The 20,030-nt window shown below is 49.1% G+C and overlaps 1 protein-coding gene across 1 annotated transcript in view; it reads left to right on the top strand.

The window, feature by feature from the left end:
* Positions 1–17,623, top strand: part of Zan (zonadhesin) — a 108,383-nt gene extending 90,760 nt beyond the window's left edge. Inside the window, 16 exon segments of the mRNA XM_027416274.2 lie at positions 424–565; positions 820–1,037; positions 1,952–2,093; positions 2,186–2,403; positions 4,133–4,274; positions 4,440–4,684; positions 5,491–5,620; positions 6,328–6,499; positions 7,094–7,261; positions 8,385–8,524; positions 9,746–9,945; positions 10,040–10,178; positions 13,800–13,940; positions 17,239–17,362; positions 17,459–17,502; positions 17,586–17,623. Of these exon segments, the coding sequence (XP_027272075.1) occupies positions 424–565; positions 820–1,037; positions 1,952–2,093; positions 2,186–2,403; positions 4,133–4,274; positions 4,440–4,684; positions 5,491–5,620; positions 6,328–6,499; positions 7,094–7,261; positions 8,385–8,524; positions 9,746–9,945; positions 10,040–10,178; positions 13,800–13,940; positions 17,239–17,362; positions 17,459–17,502; positions 17,586–17,623 (2,403 nt within the window).
* The last annotated feature ends 2,407 nt before the right edge of the window (positions 17,624–20,030 follow it).

The following is a 20,030-nucleotide window of genomic DNA, read 5'->3' as shown; positions in this document are numbered from 1 at the left end:
CCTCATCTGGCCTACAGGCAGAGCACTATACATAATAAATAAATTTAAAAAATAAAATAAAAAATGGGCTTGGGAGCCATTTTCTCCTTTTCTCTGACTTGCCACATCATGCCCAGGAGTTGAAGGTTGGTCCATTCTTGGCACATGCTAGACCAGTGCTCTACTGCTGAGTCACACCCTATCCCCTTGCTTGGGGATTCTAGGCAATTACTCTATCATTGAACTGCTGTTCATTGGGGATTGTAGTCAAGCTAAAATGTACCCACAGCCAGAGTTGTAATTCTTTTAAAAATATTTTCCACCCACAGTTGATTGAGTAGAGGTGGAGCCTGCATACAGGGATAGCAAATGTAAGTCCCCCAGACAGCTAGTAAACCCGTCACTGCTGTCCTCACTTCTGTCCTCTTCTTGTGGCTTCTACAGGAAGGCAAGACGTGGATCTCCAGAGGATGTATCCAGAGTTGTGCCTGCAAGGGAGGGGCTGTTCAGTGTCGGGACTTCAAGTGCCCAGCAGAGTCCCATTGCCAGCTCTATGAAGATGGCAGCAGTAGCTGTGTCACGAGTGGTAAGGAAACCATGGGGGAAGATGGAGGTCTGTGCTCATGGGTGGCAGAATCAGAGAAAGGGCAAGAAGTAACTTAGTTCTCTGGGGAGACACACAGTCCACACTCAGTAAACATTTGCGGGATAAATAACAAAAGGAGCAGAGAAAGCCCTAAAGTTTCTTAGTTGTTCTACCCACCCTATTTAATGTGGCCTCTGCTTCCTTGGGCCCCCTCTGGTTCTCTACACTAATGCCACTCTCTTTCCACCACAAAGCTCTGAAATGCCCGGCCCACAGCTTCTATACCAACTGCCTTCCCTCCTGTCTACCTTCCTGCTTGGACCCAGAGGGCCTCTGCAAGGGCTCCAGCCCCAAAGCCCCCTCCACCTGCAAGGAGGGCTGTGTCTGCCGATCTGGCTACGTGCTGCAAAACAACAAGTGTATGCTCAGAATTCACTGTGCCTGCAAACTCTCCCAGGGTAACCTCATCCAGGTGAGCAGGCATGAAGAATGCAATGAGGGAATAGGAGTTGGCTCATTGAGTTGCTTCATAAATGTGAGAACCTGAGTTGAATTCCCACTACCCATGGAAGCTGGGCACAACTGATTGTGATCTCAGTTTTCCTACTATGCCATAGGAGGTGAAGCCAGGAAAATCCCAAGAAATGTGGGTGCCAACTCTGGTAGTACACAAACAGTGAATAACAGCACTAAGACAGAGAGAGGCAGAATGAATCTTGTCTTGGTGCAAAGTGGAAGGCCAGAAACAAACCTAATTATCTACCCTCGCCATGGATGTATGCCCACACACATGCACGCTCATGCACACCTAGATTTTTAAGAGTAGGATTAGGGCTGCTTTTCCATTTTCTCTGTCTCTCTGGACGCTCTTACTCATATGGTTAGCCCATGGATTTGAAGGTTGGTAGAGTCTTAGCATGTGCCAGGGAAATGCTGTACCACTGAACTGCATGCCCTAGTGTTGAGTGGACGATTCTAGACAGTTACTCCTCCGCTGAACCACGCCTTTAATGCCCACTGGATGAGTCTAAACAAGCACTGTACCAACCACTGGGCAGCACCCCCAACACCTCACTGAGGGCTCTAGGCCAGTACTCTAACTACTACTGGGTCACACCCACAGCGCTTCACTGAGGAGTCCTAGGCAATTGCTCTAGCACTAAGCCATGCTCCCATCCCCTCCCTGAGCATTCTAGTTAGGCTCAATTATGCCCACAGTCCCAGTGGCAATTTAAAAAATGTTATATGTAGTTGGTTGACTCAGTAGATATGGAACCTGCAGATATAGAGGGCAAATGTAAGACCCTCAGACAGAAAGCTAAACTTGTCCGGTAGACCCAGCCCTTACGTTCTCTCTCTCTCTTTTCCTTTCTGTGGCTTCTGCAGACTGGCCAGTCATGGATCTCCTCTGACTGTACCCAGATTTGTGCATGCAAGGGAGGGCTCTTTCAGTGCCAAAGTTTCCAGTGCCCCTCGGGGACCCAGTGCAAAGTGTATGAAGATGGCAGCAGTAACTGTGTCTCCAAGAGTAAGGGGGCCATGGGAAGGGAAGGACAATGCCAGCTCGTGGCTGCAGGGATCCAAGGCACAGCATGAGCCCTTCTCTCCTTCTTTCTATAGCACTGCAGTGCCCGGCCCACAGCCTATACACCGACTGCCTTCCCTCCTGTCTACCGTCCTGCTCCAACCCGAATGGCCTCTGTGAGGGCATCAGCACCAAAGCCCCCTCCACCTGCAAGGAGGGCTGTGTCTGTCGACCTGGCTTCCTGTTCAGTGACAACAAGTGTGTGCTCAAAGACCAATGTGGCTGCAAAGATGCCCAGGGTGACTCCATCCCGGTGAGTTGGTGTAGAGAGTGGGATTGAGAGGTGTCACCCTCTGCCGTTCTCAGCCTTGGATGCTCCTGTTTATATGATTGGCTCTGGAGTGTGAAAGCTGGTAAGCTGTAGATTGAGTTTTATTTATTTTTTCAAAGACTAGGACTCATAACTCAGGCTGGTCTCAAACTCACTGCATAGCTGAAAAGGACCTCAAATTCCTGGTTGTCCTGCTCTGACTTCCTGAGTGCTTGGATAACCGGCTGCCCCACCATGCCTGGGTTATGTGGTGCTTGGTGTAAAACCCAGGGCTTTGTGGTCATAGACAAGTACTCTGCCAGTCAAGCCACATTCCCAGCCCTTGTAGACTGGGAATTGTGTCAGGGAATCACCACAACTGAAACACCAAGGTGGACAGGAAGAACCCTGCTGCTCTATTTCCTCATCTGCAAATGTGTCCAGGAGCCCCTCCTAAGCGATATATGTAAGACACCAAAAACAAGCTGTGTGTTGTGGTACACACCTTGAATCCAACCACTTAGGAGGTGGGAACAGGAAGATCAGATGTTGAAAGCTATCCTCAGATACATAATGACTTTGAGACTGGCCTGAGCTACTTAAGACCTTATCTCAACTAAACATAGCAAAAGGCCAAGAACAATGTCTTGAGGAGGATTACATGGTGCCAAGGTTCCAATGGTACTCTAGCTGTCTTCTAGAGAAGGCCAAATGCACCCACAGGAATTATGTTCCTGGTTCCAGAGCATCCTGAAGATACCCAAATGTACAGATGTTCAAGCCCTTATAGAAAGTGACGCAGGTTTGGAGGTACAAGACTTGGCACACACAGAGCCCTGGGTTCCGTCTGCAGCAACCATGAACCAGGAGTGGCGGTGCACACCTGTCTTCCTAGCACAAGGCTACATAGGGAATTGGAGGCCAGCCTGCTCTATGTGAGACTCGGTTACTGTGAAGGCCATCTGGCTGTGACATCTGTCACCCCCTTGGTCCCCAGGGTCGATGTGGTTGATGTGGCTGCTAGGCAGGTTTCTCCTTCCCCCTCATCACTCCATATATGTCCCTCCCAAAGCTGCCACTTGGTTGAAGAGGGCTGTGTTATTGTTGTTGTTTTTCTCTTCTTTTCTTTTTTTGGCAAGGGTATATAGCTGGGCTTCCCTGCTAGAACCTCCAAGTAAGCTCTCTAAACAAACACACAACTGGGCAGATAGCTCAGTCTGGAAGTGTTTATCTTGCACATGAGGCTGTCAATTTGATTCCTAGAACCCCTGTAGAAAAAGCCAGGCGAGGGCCAGGAGGTGTCTCTGCAGGGAAACGCACCTGCCACAAAGCCCAGTGACCTGACTTTGGTGCCAAAAACCCACATAGTTGGAAGAGAGAATGGACCCCTGAAAGAAATGTCCTCCACCCCACACACACATGCTGTGGCATCCTATGGCCAAAGTAAATGTTTTTTTGTTTTGTTTTGTTTTGTTTTGTTTTCATTTTTTAAAGTCGGGTGTAGTAGTATTTACTTGTAATCCCAGCATTGAAGAGGTGGAAACAGGTAGATTACTGAAGCTCACTGGCCAGCCAATCTAGCCTACTTTGCAAGTGCAAATTGGTTGGCTTAATAGATTTGGGGCTTGCAAGTAGGGAGGACAGATGTAAGCCATTCACACAGGAAGTGAGCCTTCCTCTTTAGATTCGCCTCCTCTGTCCTCACTTCTATCTCTTCCCGTGTCTTCTGCAGGCAGGCAAGACCTGGATCTCCAGTGGGTGCACCCAGAGTTGTACCTGTGTGGCTGGTGCTGTTCAGTGCCGAAACTTCGTCTGCCCCACAGGGTCCCACTGCCAGCACAGTGATGATGGCAGCAGTAACTGTGCAGTCAACAGTAAGGACGCGGTGGGGGAGAGGGGAAGTGGAGAGAGTGCCCTGGTGGCTGGAAGAATCCAGAGGCAGAGCCCTGGCCTAAGGGGAGGTGATAAGAAACACTGCAGCTGGGGAGAGGTTCTAGGAGACCAGTAACTGGGCTGAGGTCGTTTTTTGGTGTTCACAGAATTGGAAAAATGTACCGCATTTGGGGACCCCTATTACCATACTTTTGATGGCTTCGACTACCGATTCCCGGGCCGGATGAACTACTATCTCATTAAGACAGTGGACAAGCTCCCAGAGGGGATTGAGCCCCTGGTCACAGAGGGACGCAACAAGATATCCTCCAAAGGGAGTCCAGCCTTGCATGAAGTGACCACCATCGTCTATGGTTATAAAATCCAGCTCCAAAAAGGGCTGGTGGTTTTGGTGAGTAACGGGCAGGAGCAGACCTGAAGGAACCTAGGGAGACCATTGTAGACCACCTGGAGTTAGCGAAGCCAGAGTGCCCCACTGCCAGGGAGTTTCCAGGAGTGCAGACGGTGGTGTCCCTTTGTGGAGAAAGGTGGCACAGAGCAGTGGGGCTGAGCAGAAGGCTGAGGGGAATAAAGGGGAGCGATGCACACATGTGACACACGTGTGGGAATGGAGCTGCAGCATCCACAGTGCTGATTTAAAAATAGCTTTCTTTTACACTTATTTAATTCTTAATATTTCTGTGTTTATGTATTTATGTGTAAATCCCACATATGTATGAGAACCCACGGAGGCCAGAAGGTGTCATGTACTGTGGAGCTAGAGTTATAGGTATTTGTGAGCAGTCCAGCAAGGATTCTGGGAACCCAATGCAGGCCCACTGGAGGAGTCAAACAATGGGCCACCTCTCTGTCACATGCATTTGTCATGTGTACATGCACGGGCATGCATGTGCTGTGGTGCCTGTGTGGGAGTCAGAAGACACCTTGGAGGAGTCTGTTCTCTGCATCCACCATATGGGTCCTGGGACTCAAACTCAAGTCCTCCAGATTAGTGGCAAGTGCCTCTACCCACTAGTCATCTGTCTTTCTGAGTTTTTGCAAGGAAGGCACTGGTGTATGAAGGGAAGTCTCTGACTGGGGGCAATGAAGACTCTGGAATACCATGGTGGGGCGCTGAGGAAAGCCAGGCACAGAGAACGGCAGCATAGAGTGTGGCCCACTCAGCATGCTGTGCAGCTGCAGTCCTTCTGTTTCAAGGTTAACGATCAAAAGGTGGCGATCCCCTACAGCCCAAATCACCACCTGCGGGTCATATTGCGGGCACAACGGCTGTTTCTCATCACTGACTTTGAAATGGTGGTGGACTTCGATGGGAAGCAAACTGCAGGTAACAGACAGGCCACAGACAGCAGAAGCCCAGCCTCTGAGCCAGGGGTGCTAGCTCACAGTGTCATCCCAACCCTTGGGAACCAGAGACAGGAGATCTGCCAGGAGGCTGGGACCAACGTGCTCTACATAGTGAGTTCCAGACTACTCAGGGCCTATAGTGAGATTCTGTCTCAAAGAAACTCAATTAAGCCAGGTGCTGGTGCTGCACACCTTTAATCCCAGCACTGGGGAGGCAGCACTTGGTGGGCCTCTGTGAGTTCTAGGCCATCCTGGTCTATAGAACTAGTTCCAAGACAGCCAGAGCTGTTCCACAGATCAAACCCTTCCTCAAAAAACAAACAAAAAAGAAAAGAAAAAAGAAAACCCAAACAAACAAACAAAAAGACAGTGCAGGGTATGGTGTAGCACACCTGTAGTCTTAGCAGTTGGAAGGTAGATACAGGAGGATCCAAAGAAGCTAGCCTCAGCTACATAGCAAGTTTGAGTCTAGCTTGAATTATATGAGACCCTGTCTCAAAAATGAAAATAGCAACAATAAAACCAATAACCACAGAAAAAAGGAACCTATTTCTGGGATGGAAGACAGAAAGGCACATTTCAATGATGAGTTCCACCTGGGGTAGAGCTCCCAGCCTGACAGGGGGCTAGATTATGGCAGGAAGGACAGAATTAGGCTCACCACAGGGAATTCCCTTCTTCCTGCAGTGATCTCCTTGCCTACCGTATACCGTGGACTGATAAGGGGTCTGTGTGGAAACTATGACAAGAACCAAGCCAATGATTTCATGTTACCCAATGGAATGCTCACCTCAAACATCAACGCCTTTGGCAACAGTTGGGAGGTGAAGGTGGTGGAGGTCCTCTTCCGATCGCCAAGGTGAGGGCTGGAGATTAGGGAGATGACTAAGAGTCTCTTTCCTTGGAGGGCAGAGGATTGAACCTACGACCTCATGCATGTAATGTGAGCCACATTCTTCACCCCTTACTGAGAATTAAAGTCAAGCATTCTTATCACTGAGCCACCCCCCAGCCCCTCACTGGGGGATTCTAAGCAGGTGCTTTCCCTATGAGATGGGTATCTCCTACCCAGCAAGTCTCTTTTCCACTGCCTTAACCTCAGCACAACCTTCTGTCACTTGGTCTCTCACTGACAGCTGCTCATTAGAAATCCCCATGGGGTGGGGGGGACGGGACTGGAGAGATGGCGCAGTGGCTAAGAGCACTGACTGCTCTTCCAGAGGACCGGGGCTCAATTCCCAGCACCCACATAGCAGCTGACAACTGTTTATAACTCCAGGATCCAACACCCTTATACAGGCAAAATCTCAAATAAGAAACAATAATAATAAAATAAAATAAAAAGAAATCCCCATGGTGCCCTTGTCCTTGCTTCCACCTTTCTGCAGACTTGTTTTTTCTCCTTAAGTTCACTTCCTGAGCCTCAGGCAGCCCCTTGCCATCCCCACTTCAGGGCCCTGCCAGACGATGGAGGAGGAGAAGAGCCCGAGCTTCTGCGGTCAGAGTGCAGTCCGGAGCAGACAGCGCTCACCAGCAGCACCCAGGCCTGTAGGGTCCTGATGGACCCCCAGGGCCCCTTTGCTGCCTGTCACCAGATTGTATCCCCAGAGCCCTTCGAGCAGTGAGTCACAGGCCCAGTACCTAGAAGAATGTTCCAGATTCCTGCTGTGGTTTTCCTCTCTGACCCCTCTAGCTCTGTGGGCTTGGTTCTTCTCCCTTGTGACCTCATTTCCAACTGACTTCCCCTGTTCTACAGCCTGTCTCTCTCCAGTCACGTGCCTCTAGCCTGCCCACTTTCTGCGTGGGCTTCTGGGCCCTTCTTTGCTAGTTTATTTTTAATCTATTTTATTCTGTATTTGTTTAGGTCTCGTGTAGCCCAAGCTAATGTATACCTAAAGATGACCTTGAATTTCTGATTCTTCTGCCTCCACCTCCCAAGTGCTGGGATTATAGGCATGGACCACCATGCCTTGCTTATATGGTACAGGGATGGTACCCAGGGCTCCATGCATGCTAAGCAAACACTTTGCCAACTAGGCTGCACCTCGGCTTTTGTTCGAGTATTTATTGAGAGGATTTTCAAGGAGGATGGGTATGCGCATGTTTGTCCAGTGGAGGAGCCATCCACCTTGATTTTTTAGTTTTCCTTTCTTTCCTTTTGTGCAAGTGTGGGCATGGGTATGCGTTGCTGAAAACCGGGGGTCCTGCTCTATCTCTCTCTGCCTTAGTCCTTTGAGACAGGGTCTCACACTGAACCTTCAGCTCGTTATTTTTCGGCTAAACTATGAGACAGTGGCCCCATTAATCCTTCTGTTTTTGCTCCCCCACAAAGCTGGACTTACAGGCATGTGTGGGGATTTGAACTCAGTTCCTCATACTTAAACAGCAGGTGCTTTTTCCCAGTGAGCATTTCCCCAGCTTCTACCTTGTTTTCTGAAGCAAGGTTTCTAACTTAAACCTAATGCTTACTGAGTAGGCTAAGCTGGCTGTCCAGAGAGCCTCGGGGACCCTCCTGTCCCCCCTGAGCCAGCTCTGGGATTCCAAAACATCACCACACCCTGCTTGTTTTTAACATGGATACCAGAAATCAAACAGCTCCTTATTCTTTCGAGGCAAGCACTTAGTCAGCTTAGCCACATCCCCAGCTCCCAGCCCCTCACCCTGGGCTCTTTTCCAGCAAGGCCGGATCTCCTTGCTCCCCTCTCTAACAGCACACCTACTCCACCCTTCCCTTTATACCCCAGGCACTGTATGTCTGACATGTGCTCTAGTTGGAAAACCAAAGATGAAGAGGAACTTAGATGCCGGGTCCTCAGTGGATATGCCATCCTTTGCCAGGAGGCAGGTGTCAACATGACTGGCTGGCGGGACCAGACACACTGTGGTGAGGCTCTGACTCCAACTCTGTTCAGCTCTGCTGCTGCCACCACCCTCACCATGGCCTCCCAGCCTTGGTTCTTCTATCCTAACTTCAAGGCAGCAAGTGATTCCAGAGTGGCGCCTCTCCTGCCTACTCCTCCACTGTCTGACCCCGTTCCTCCTCCTCTCTGCCATGCTTTCTGTCTTGTGTTTTCTCTTCCTTTATTTTTTTGGATGTATGTATGTGTGTGCCCATGTGTGTGTGTGGATTCATATGTGTGGATGCCAGAGAACAGGAGCCATTTCCCTGTCCTTTTGTTTGTTTGGGGTGGGGCAGTTACATTTATTGTGTGTGTATGTGTGGGTTCACATATCCCACAGCATACATGTAAAGGTCACAAGACAACACTGAGGAATTAGTTCTCTCCGACCACCATGTGGGAGGAATCCAGATCAGATCACCTTTGCCCACTAAGCCATTTCACCAGCCCCTCCTTGTTTTTGAAGACAGGGTTTCTCAAAGCCGGGTGATTAGGTTAGGCTAGCTGCCTAGCAAGCCCCGAGTATCCTCAGATCTCTGCCTCTGCAGACCTGGATGACAAGCACATGCCACCATACCTGGCTATCCCTCAGCTACCCAGTTATTTCTCAGTTATCCCTTAGCTCCGTGTTTATGCTTTGTGATGGGTTTTTAAAAGATTTTACTTATTTTTATTTGATGTTTATGTATGACTGCTTTGCCTGCATGCATTCTGTACGTCATGTGCCCCCTCTGCCCACAGAGGCTAGAAGAGGGTGTCAGATCCCCTGGAACTGGAGTTACAGATGGTTGTGAGCTACCATGTGGGCCCCGGGAGCAGAACGGGAAGCAATCTGCAAGTGCTCTTAACTGTTGAGCCATTTCTTCAGCCCCTGTTTTTGGGTTTTGAGGGAAAAAAAAATCTCACTCTGTAGCCCAAGCTGGCCTCAAACTCCTGGTGAGCCTTCTGCCTCAGCTCCTGAGTACTGGGATTCCTGTATGCTCCTATACCCGCCCTACCATTGTGGGTCTGTCTTCATCAAACAGCTTGTGTCCCAGACAAGTCCTCAGGCAGAACTGGCCTCTTGCCCTAGCTTCCCTGTCTACAGGGAGCTCTGTGCTCTGTTGAATGACCTTATACCCCACTCCCTGTTTCTTTCTCTCTAGTCCCTTCATTTGTGCGGCCCCAAGGCCAGCCAGCTCTTGACTATGCTTGTATCCCTGCAGCGATGACATGCCCTGCCAACACTGTGTACCAGAGCTGTATGACGCCCTGCCCAGCATCCTGTGCCAAATTTGTGACTCCCAAGGTCTGCGATGGTCCCTGCGTGGAAGGCTGTGCTGCCATCCCAGGCTACATCTACAGTGACACCCAGAGCCTCCCCGTGACTCACTGTGGCTGCTCTACCAATGGCACCTATTACAAGGTCTGGAATGCATAGGGGCCCGGGAATCCAGGTGGAGAGAACGAGATCTAGGGTGAATCTAGAATGTCTCCTGTCTTCACGTCCTCTTTTCCAGCTGGGTGACAGCTTTGTCACTGATGACTGCTCCCAGCACTGCACCTGTGCAAGCCAGGGGATCCTGCAGTGTGAGCCCTATGGATGCAGAGCTGGAGAGTCCTGCACTGTGGCCAACTTTACTCGAGGCTGCTTCCGGGGTGAGCCTGGGTCCTTCTGGTCTCTCAACACCAGGGATTCCCTCCCTCCCTGTCCTCTGCCTGAGTGGGATGTCTTTGTAGGAAGGGTTGAAGGAAAAGAACCATCCCTTACCAAGCGTTTATTACCAGCCATGCAGAGCTTTGTCTCAGGATAGACTCTAATCCTTACCTAGTGGAAAGCATGACACCCCACTTTATGAGCAATGAAAACAGGGTTCCAGCCAAGCGCAGTGGTGCACACCTCAATCTCAGCACTCGGAGACAGAGGCAGGTGGGTTTCTGTGCGTGTGAGGCCAGCCACAGGAGGACATAGTATCTTTCTCAAAAGACAGGGAGAGGGTTCCAGGGCTGGAAAAGAGCCAGTTTGTAAAGTCCATCCTGACTGACGGAGAGACCCGAGTTAGATCTCTAAAACCCATGTTTAGAAAACCAACCTCACGTTAGAGAGATGGCTGAGTGGTTAAGCGCACTAGCTGCTCTTGCAGAGGACCCAGGTTCAGTTCCCAACTGCCTGTAACTCCAGTTCTGGTCTCTGAGGTACACATGCATGCAGCAGGCACTCACACATGCACAAAAGATGGGTCTCTAGGGCTGTGGGGCTTTCAGCCTACACTAACCAGGGAGCTCCGGGCTTCTAAGAGACCCTGTCTCTAAAACGAACAAGGTAGACAGCAACTGAGAAATGATGCCTGAAGTTCACCTCCAGACCTTCACACACACCAACACACACACACACACACACACACACACACACACACACACACACACACACACACAACACACACACACACACACACACACACACACACACACACACACACCACACACACACACACACACACACACACCACACACACACACACACAACACCAACACACACACACACACACCAACACACACACACCACACACACACACACACACACCACACAAACACACACACACACCAACACACACACACCAACACACACATACCACACACACACACAGACACACACACACAGACACACACCAACACACACACACCACACACACATACAGACACAGACACACACCAACACACACACATACCAACACACACACCAACACACACACACCAACACACACACACACACCAACACACACATACCACACACACACACAGACACACACAGACACACACCAACACACACACATACACACACACACAGACACACACCAACACACACACACACACCACACACACACACACACACACACCAACACATACATACACCAACACACACACCACACACACACACACCAACACACACACACCCCACACCCCACAAACACACCACACATACACACCACACATACACACCACACATACACACCACACACACACCAACACACACACACACACCAACACACACACACACCACACATATACACACACCAACAAACACACACCAACACACACACCACACATACACACACCACACACACACCACACACACACCACACATACACCACACACACCACATATACACACCACACACACAAACACCACACATACACACACCAACACACACAGACCACACAAACACACACACACACCCCAACACACACACCAACACACACACCACACATACACACACACACCAACACACACACCACACATACACACACACCAACACACACACCACACATACACACACACCAACACACACACCACTCACACACCAACACACACACCACACACACCAACACAACACAACCACACACACACACCAACACACACACCACACACCACACACACAAACACCACACATATACACACCAACACACACACCAACACACACACACACCAACACACACACCACACACACACATACACACACCAACACACACACACCACACATACACACCACACACCAACACACACAAACCAACACACACACACACCAACACACACACACCAACACACACACCACACATACACACACCAACACACACACACACCACACACACATATACACATACCAACACACATACCACACATACACACCACACACCAACACACACACACCAACACACACACCAACACACACACCCCACACATACACACACCAACACACACACACACCACACATACACACACCAACACACACACACCACACACACACATACACACACCAACACACACACCACACACACACCACACACACACCACACATACACACCAACACACACCACATATACACACCACACACAAACACCACACATACACACACCAACACACACAGACCACACAAACACACACACACCAACACACACACACACCAACACACATACCACACATACACACACACCAACACACACACCACACATACACACACACACCAACACACACACCACACATACACACACCAACACACACACACACCACACACACATATACACACACCAACACACACACCACACATACACACCACACACCAACACACACACACCAAAACACACACCAACACACACACCCCACACATACACACACCAACACACACACACCACACACACACATACACACACCAACACACACACCACACACACACCACACATACACACCAACACACAAACACCACACATACACACACCAACACACACAGACCACACAAACACACACACACACCAACACACACACACCCCAACACACACACCAACACACACACCACACATACACACACACCAACACACACACCACACATACACACACACACCAACACACACCACACACACCAACACAACACAACCACACACACACACCAACACACACACCACACACACCACACACACAAACACCACACATATACACACCAACACACACACACCACACATACACACCACACACCAACACACACACACCAACACACACACACCAACACACACACCACACATACACACACCAACACACACACACACCACACACACATATACACACACCAACACACACACCACACATACACACCACACCAACACATACACACACCAACACACCAACACACACACACCACACATACACACACCAACACACACACACCACACACACATACACACACCAACACACACACCACACACCAACACACACACACCAACACACACACACCAACACATACACACCAACACACACACCACATATACACACACCAACACACACACACACCACACACACACATACACACACCAACACACACACACATACACACCACAAACCAACACACACACACCAACACACACACACCAACACACACACACACACCAACACACACACACACACCAACACACACACACACACACACCAACACACACCACACAAACACCACATACAAACACCACACACACACCAACACACACACACACCACACACACACACACACACCAACACACACACACACCACACACACACACACACACACAGAAATGGGTTTTAGGGGTTGAACAAATTCTAAACCCAGGGTAGTAGGGTTAAAGCTTAGATTGCTGAGTGGACCCAGGTCAGGCTCTGGTGACTGCTGCTCTCTCCCCTGGGCCCGTCCCCCAGCCAGGCATCTCCTGCACTTTGAATATCCTCTTGGGACCCACTCACACTCTTCTGCCCTTGCAGATAGCCCATGTCTACAGAACCCCTGCCACAATGATGGCCGCTGTCAGGAGCAGGGGGCCACCTTCATCTGCCACTGTGACCTTGGTTATGGAGGAAAATTCTGCACAGAACCTCAGGATATCCCATCCAGAAAAAAGCTAGGTAGCAGCCACATCCCAAGCCTGTGTCCCACTGGCCATTGCCACAGAATTACTCTGTTTTTTAATTTTCATACACATTATAATATCTACTATATATCACAGATATGTAATAGGGGTGACATTGGTAGGTATACGAAACAATATTATAATATATCACAAGATACTCATATAGTAAAAAAAGTAATGTATCATAGGCAATATTGTACATTATATACTATAGATGATATATAAAATACACAATTACATATCACATAGAGTTTATAGTTCCATATAAATATTTTGGGTGTATTGTATATTGATAATATATGTTAAATTATAATATATGAATTATGTTATGCTGTATATTTTAGATATACTATCAATTATAGAATATAATTTATATAATATTATATTATATACATTTGAGAGGTTATATTTATTTGTTGTGGCGGGGTGAATGTGTAGGTTTCAGAGGTCAACCCAAGGGAGTCATCTATCTTCTTCTGCTGTGTGAAACTCTGGAATCCAACTCAGGTCTCTAGACCTGGTGTCAAGCACCTTAACCTACCCAGCTGTCTTGCCAGTTCATGTACTATACACTATATAACATGTGTATGATATTCAAGCACGGTGGCACAGGTCTGTAACCCTAGCATGTTGGAAGTGAAGTCAAGAAGATCAGGACTTCAAGGTTATCCTCAGCTGTATAGTGACTTTGAGGCCGGCCTGGTTATATGAAACCCTATCTCATTAAGAAAACCCTAAATAACAACAAATATATTACATATGAAATACAATAGGAGTCGTGTCACTGTGAGATCCCCAGGGATCAGCAAGACACTAGTCCTCAACCTTCTCTCTGAACGCTAGTGCTCGTGGGGGGGGGTAGGGAGGGTGAGTGTGTGAGTGCGTGTATGAGTGTGTATGAGTGTTGTGGTGTGTGTGTGTGTGGTGTGTGTGAGTGAGAGCGTTGTGTGGTGTGTGTGTTGGTGTGTGTGAGTGTGAGTGTGTGTGGTATAGAGTGTTGTGTGTATGGTATATGTGTGAGTGTGTATGAGTGTGTGTGGTGTTGTGTGTGTGTGAGTGTGTGTGGTGTATGTGTGAGTGTGTGTGTGAGTGTAGTCTGTGTGGGTGTATGTGTGTTGTGTGTGTGAGTGTGAGTGTGAGTATGTGAGGGTGTGTGGGTGTGTGGTGTGAGTGTGTGTGAGTGTGTGTGAGTGTGTGTGAGTGTGTGTGTGTGTGTGTGTGTGTGGTATGTGTAGGAGCAGATGCCTGCTAGTGTGTTTATACTAAGTGTGGAGGCAAAGGATACCCCCTGATGGTATTCTTCAAGCACAACCCACTTTTTTGAGTCTGGAACTGGCCGCAGGGTGTAGGGGGATGGCTACTGAGCCCCAAATCCACCTTTCTTCTCTTCCCCAGCACTAGGGTTGCAAGTGCAAGATTGTCACGTGGGTTCTGGGAATCAAACTCCGCTTCTTGTTCTTTCAAGACAAGCACACTACCCACTGAGCTGTCTCCCCAGTCCCTCCCTCCCCGTCTTCTTTATTTGCTCGTTTCGATTAATTTGCTTGGAGCATGGAGTCATGTAGCCCCAGCCGGGCTTTGACCTCACTATTTTGGGGGAAATGACCTTGCACTTTTTCTGATACTCCTACTTCCTCCTCGCATGTACTAGGATTATTAGCATGCCCCATCACACCTGGCTGAGCGCCCTCCCTGTATGCGTCACTCTGTGCTGCCTCTGCTCAGTACCTACCTCTCCACCTTCTGCTTCTCCCTACCCCAAAATGGGATTCTGTTGAACCTCTGGGCCATCATTTTTCCAAGTCTATGCTTGGGAGGGCATAACCTATTTAACACGTCCATATCAGAGTTTCCCCAGAGGTTCAGGTTTGGTGGGCACAGGCATCTGCTTCCCCAACAAGCTTCTAGGTTGGAAGTGTTTCTGGGGCTGAGAAATAGTGGCAGAGGGCTGGAGCCTGTGGCTCAGTTGCTTACCTAGCACACATGAAGTCCTGGGTTCAAAACTCAGCCTGGCAGAAACCGGGTATGATGGTGCATGTCTCTAATCATAGCACTTCAAGGGGATGAGGCCGGGGAATTGAGAGTTTCAGGCCAGCCTGGGTTACACAGACTGTGTTACAGAAGAAAAGGAAAGGGTGGAGGGTGGCAGTGAAGCAGGAGGATCACCTTGAGTTAAAGTCAGTCTGCCTGGGCTACATAGTGAGTTCCAGAACAATCTAGGCTAGAGTGAAGCCCTCTCAAAAGATGAAGAGGGCAGGTAGGGAGGGCGGTCTGGTTGACACCTGGCATGAAGAGCCCCTGGAAAGTCTTATGGGAGTTGTGACTGCAAATAGCAAGGGCTACTGGGTGAGGGCATTAAAATCCCCAAGTCTCCTGGAGAGAGAACCAAGAGATTAAGGAGGACCAGATGCCTTAAGCTGAAGCCAGGGGCCAAAAGGAAGTACTCCCATACCCCTCAGCCTCCCACCTGTCCCTGTCATGTATAGGTGGGGGTGGGGGATACACGGGCATAGTGTGCATGTGGAGGCTGGAGGAGGACCTGGGGTGTGTGTCCACATATCTGCCACCTCTTGTTTAAGACAGGGGCCTGCCGGGCCTGGCGAGATGGCTCAGTGGGCAAACATGGCTGCCTCCAGAATTTGATCCCTGGGACCCACATGGTAGAGAGAACTAATTCCTACAGGGTATCCTCTGACCTCCACAAGTGCATGCATGCATAAGCACAAGCACGCACACACACACACACACACACCACACACCACACACACACACACACACACACACACACACATATACCACACACACAATATACCACACACACTCACACACACATACACCACACTCACACATACACCACACACACTCACAGTATACCACACATACTCACACACACATACACCACACACACAATTCACACACACTCACACCACACACACACACACACTCACCACATATACACTCACACATACACCACAATACTCACAATATACCACACATACTCACAATATACCACACACACATACACCACACACACTCACACACACTCATACCACACACACACACACACACACACACACACACACACACACACACACAATATCCACAGTCTTTACCAGTGTCCAGGGATTCACCCTTTAGGGTTAGGGCTAGTGTAAGGGCAGCTTGCTATTGTTTGGGTGCCAGGCATGCACTACCACTTTTTACCTGGGTTCCGGGGATCTGGGCTTGTCAGGCAAGCACTTTACCCACTGTGTCCACTCGCAGTCCCATTGCTGTTTCCTTTCTGCACTCAGAATCATCCAGCTTAATGGCCATCCTGCCAGGGGTGCTTGTGATGGTGTTAGTCCCTGTATTACTGCCCAGAGTGTATGTTTACATGGCAACGAGAACTACCACAGCGAGGAGGAGGAGGAGGGGGTAAGTCCCAGTGTGGGGAGTGATTGGGGCAGTCGATGGGTAGGACCTAATGCACACAAGAGCTGTGCTCCTCATCTGATCCCCCACTACCTCTAGGGAGAAACTGTTGAGACGAAATAGACATAGTCTGGAGGACACAGGTGAGAACCAGCCCTGGGGGCCTGCAAGTCCTGGTGAAGAGGTGAGTCCTCCTCCAACGTGGGTTTCCTTGCTCTCTCCTCAGATGTTCCAGAGCCTTCATTCAAAGCCACTGAGTTCTGACTTGTCCTCAAACAAACAGATAAAAATAATTTATTTTTTTAAATACTTTTTTTTACATCTGTTATTGTGTGGTTGTGAGTTATGTGTGTATATAGGTAGGAATGTGCACACCTGCCACTTGCATGTCTGGAGGTCAGAAATTTGTGGGAGTCAGTTCTCTCCTTTTACTTTGTGCGAAGTGGGGATGGAACTCAGGTGATCAGGTTACACAGCAAACACCTCTCCATGAGATACCTCACTAACCCCATACTTAATGCTTTTAGATATGGATTCCCCTTGATTGTGGTGGAGATGGTTAGTCTGAGAGATGAAGAGAAACAGGAAAGGGAGACAGGTGTGTGTGGATCCCTGAAGGCTAGGTGCTGTGCAGGTATGGAGGGGAGATGTCCATGGGGAGGTGACCTTAGGTCTCAGGAAGGAGAATATCACTCATTGAGAGCCAGTCAGGTGGCTCATTCAGTCTGGGTAATGGACTGACAGAAGGGGCAGGGAGGGAAACTTCCAGAAGGAAGAATGAACTACAGCCCCAGACTCCTACAAGACAGGAGAAAAAACTTTCTGTGCACATCCTTTTTTTTTTTTTTTTTTTGGTTTTCAAACCCTACAGGGTTTCTGTGTATCTTTGGAGCCTATCCTGGCACTTGCTCTGTAGATCAGACTGGCTTTGAACTCACAGAGATCCGCCTGCCTCTGCCTCCTGAGTGCTGGGATTAAAGGTGTGCACCACTACTGCCTGGCTTGTGTACATCCTTTGTTTATTTGTGAGAAATCACTGTGTAACAGAGGATGAACTCCTGATCCTCCTGCTTTTTATATTTATTTATAAAAAATAAATATATCACTACACCTAGTTTATGATGGGGCTGGAGCCTACGGTTTTATGAATTCTAGGTAAGCACTCCACCGTCTGGGCCGTTTTCTAGTGTCAATCATGCACTTTCTTTACCCCAGAAACCCCCATTTTAAAAAAATGTGTGTGTGGGGGGGGGGTGCACGCCCATGTGTGCACGTACATATGTGTTTGTGCATGTACAGGTGCTGTTGTGTGACACCATTCCTGCAAAGACATGAACAGACATCTGCTCATCCCAGATAGGGAACCAACAATGGACCAAAGTAGGGGCGCCACTGAAGTGCAACGTGGTGAACCCCAGGAGTATATTGCGGTTGTGTACAGGGGTGTGGGTGAGGGGTTATAGCAGCAATGACTCAAAGGTGGCTGTGATGGCTCATGAAAGCTGGAGACCTGCTGCTCACTGCACAGTTTGCAGGTAGCTCGACAGACTGGAAGGTGTCTCTTCTCAGCTTGTCTGACAGTGTTCTTAGGGTTCTCACTGCTGATACAGGCTTGGGAAGGAGGGGCCTAGTTCATCTGGTCAACTTTAGGGACATCCTGAATTGTTTACTTCCTGGGCCTGCAGGAGCTCCTCTTTAGAACACTGAGTCAGAACTTTATTTCGTGTGTGTGTGTGTGTGTGTGTGTGTGTGTGTGTGTGTGTGTGTGTGTGTGTATAAGAGAGAATGTCTACCATGTATGTGCAGATGCTCATAAAAGCCAGAAGAGGGCATTGAACTCCTTGAAACTGGAGTCACAGGTGGTCGTAAGCCGGCTGATGGGAGTTCTGGGAACCAAACTCAGGTCCCCTGGAAGAGCAGCAAGTGCTCTTAAGCATGGAGCCTCTCTGCAGTCCAACATCCTGAGCCCTAACAAGCTTCTCTCCAAGGTAGGATGTGTCAACTAGGAGTGCCATGTAGCAGCAACACCCTTCCCAGAGTGCACACCCATGATGTCATGGGCAGAAGACAGCTTCTGCCACCATTCCTCAGGCCCCTTCCACCTTCTGTGTGAGACAGGGTCTCCCACTAGTCTGACAAGTAGCTAGGCTAGCAGGCCACTCAGTTTCCCTGTCTCTCCCTCCCGTATCTCCACCATTTCAGTGTGCACCACTACATCAGGCCATGGGAATAAAACTCAGGTCATCATTTGTGCAACCAGCACATCACCAACTGAGCCATCTTTCCAGCACCCAATGGGTTTTATTGTTTTTACTATGCTCACCCACAAATGTAGACGTCAGAAGACAGCTAGAGGGAGTCAGTTCTCTTTTTTACTATGGGGGTCTAGGGGCCAAACTCAGGTCAGGTTTGGTAGCAAGCACCTTTACTGGCTGAGCCATGTCACCTCCTCTGTGCCTCTACCCCAAGTCTTTTTTTTTTTTTTTAAGGTGGCTTCAAACTTGCTCTATAACCTTAGCTGGCCTTGCATTCATGGAGCTCAGAGGCTTCCTACTTCTGCTTCCTGAGTCTAGGGACTTCACAGGTCTAGGAGCCCAGGCTCACAGAGGACCTGGTGTCTGAATCCCTCCACTAGGGGGAAGCAAGGCCATTCTGGGTTCCTTTTCTAATT

Source organism: Cricetulus griseus, chromosome 4 (genome assembly GCF_003668045.3).
Source record: "Cricetulus griseus strain 17A/GY chromosome 4, alternate assembly CriGri-PICRH-1.0, whole genome shotgun sequence".
In the NCBI taxonomy this organism is placed as follows: Eukaryota; Metazoa; Chordata; class Mammalia; order Rodentia; family Cricetidae; genus Cricetulus; species Cricetulus griseus.
The sequence above is the reverse complement of the archived record's forward strand: the minus strand, read 5'-3'. Positions and strand labels throughout refer to the sequence as shown.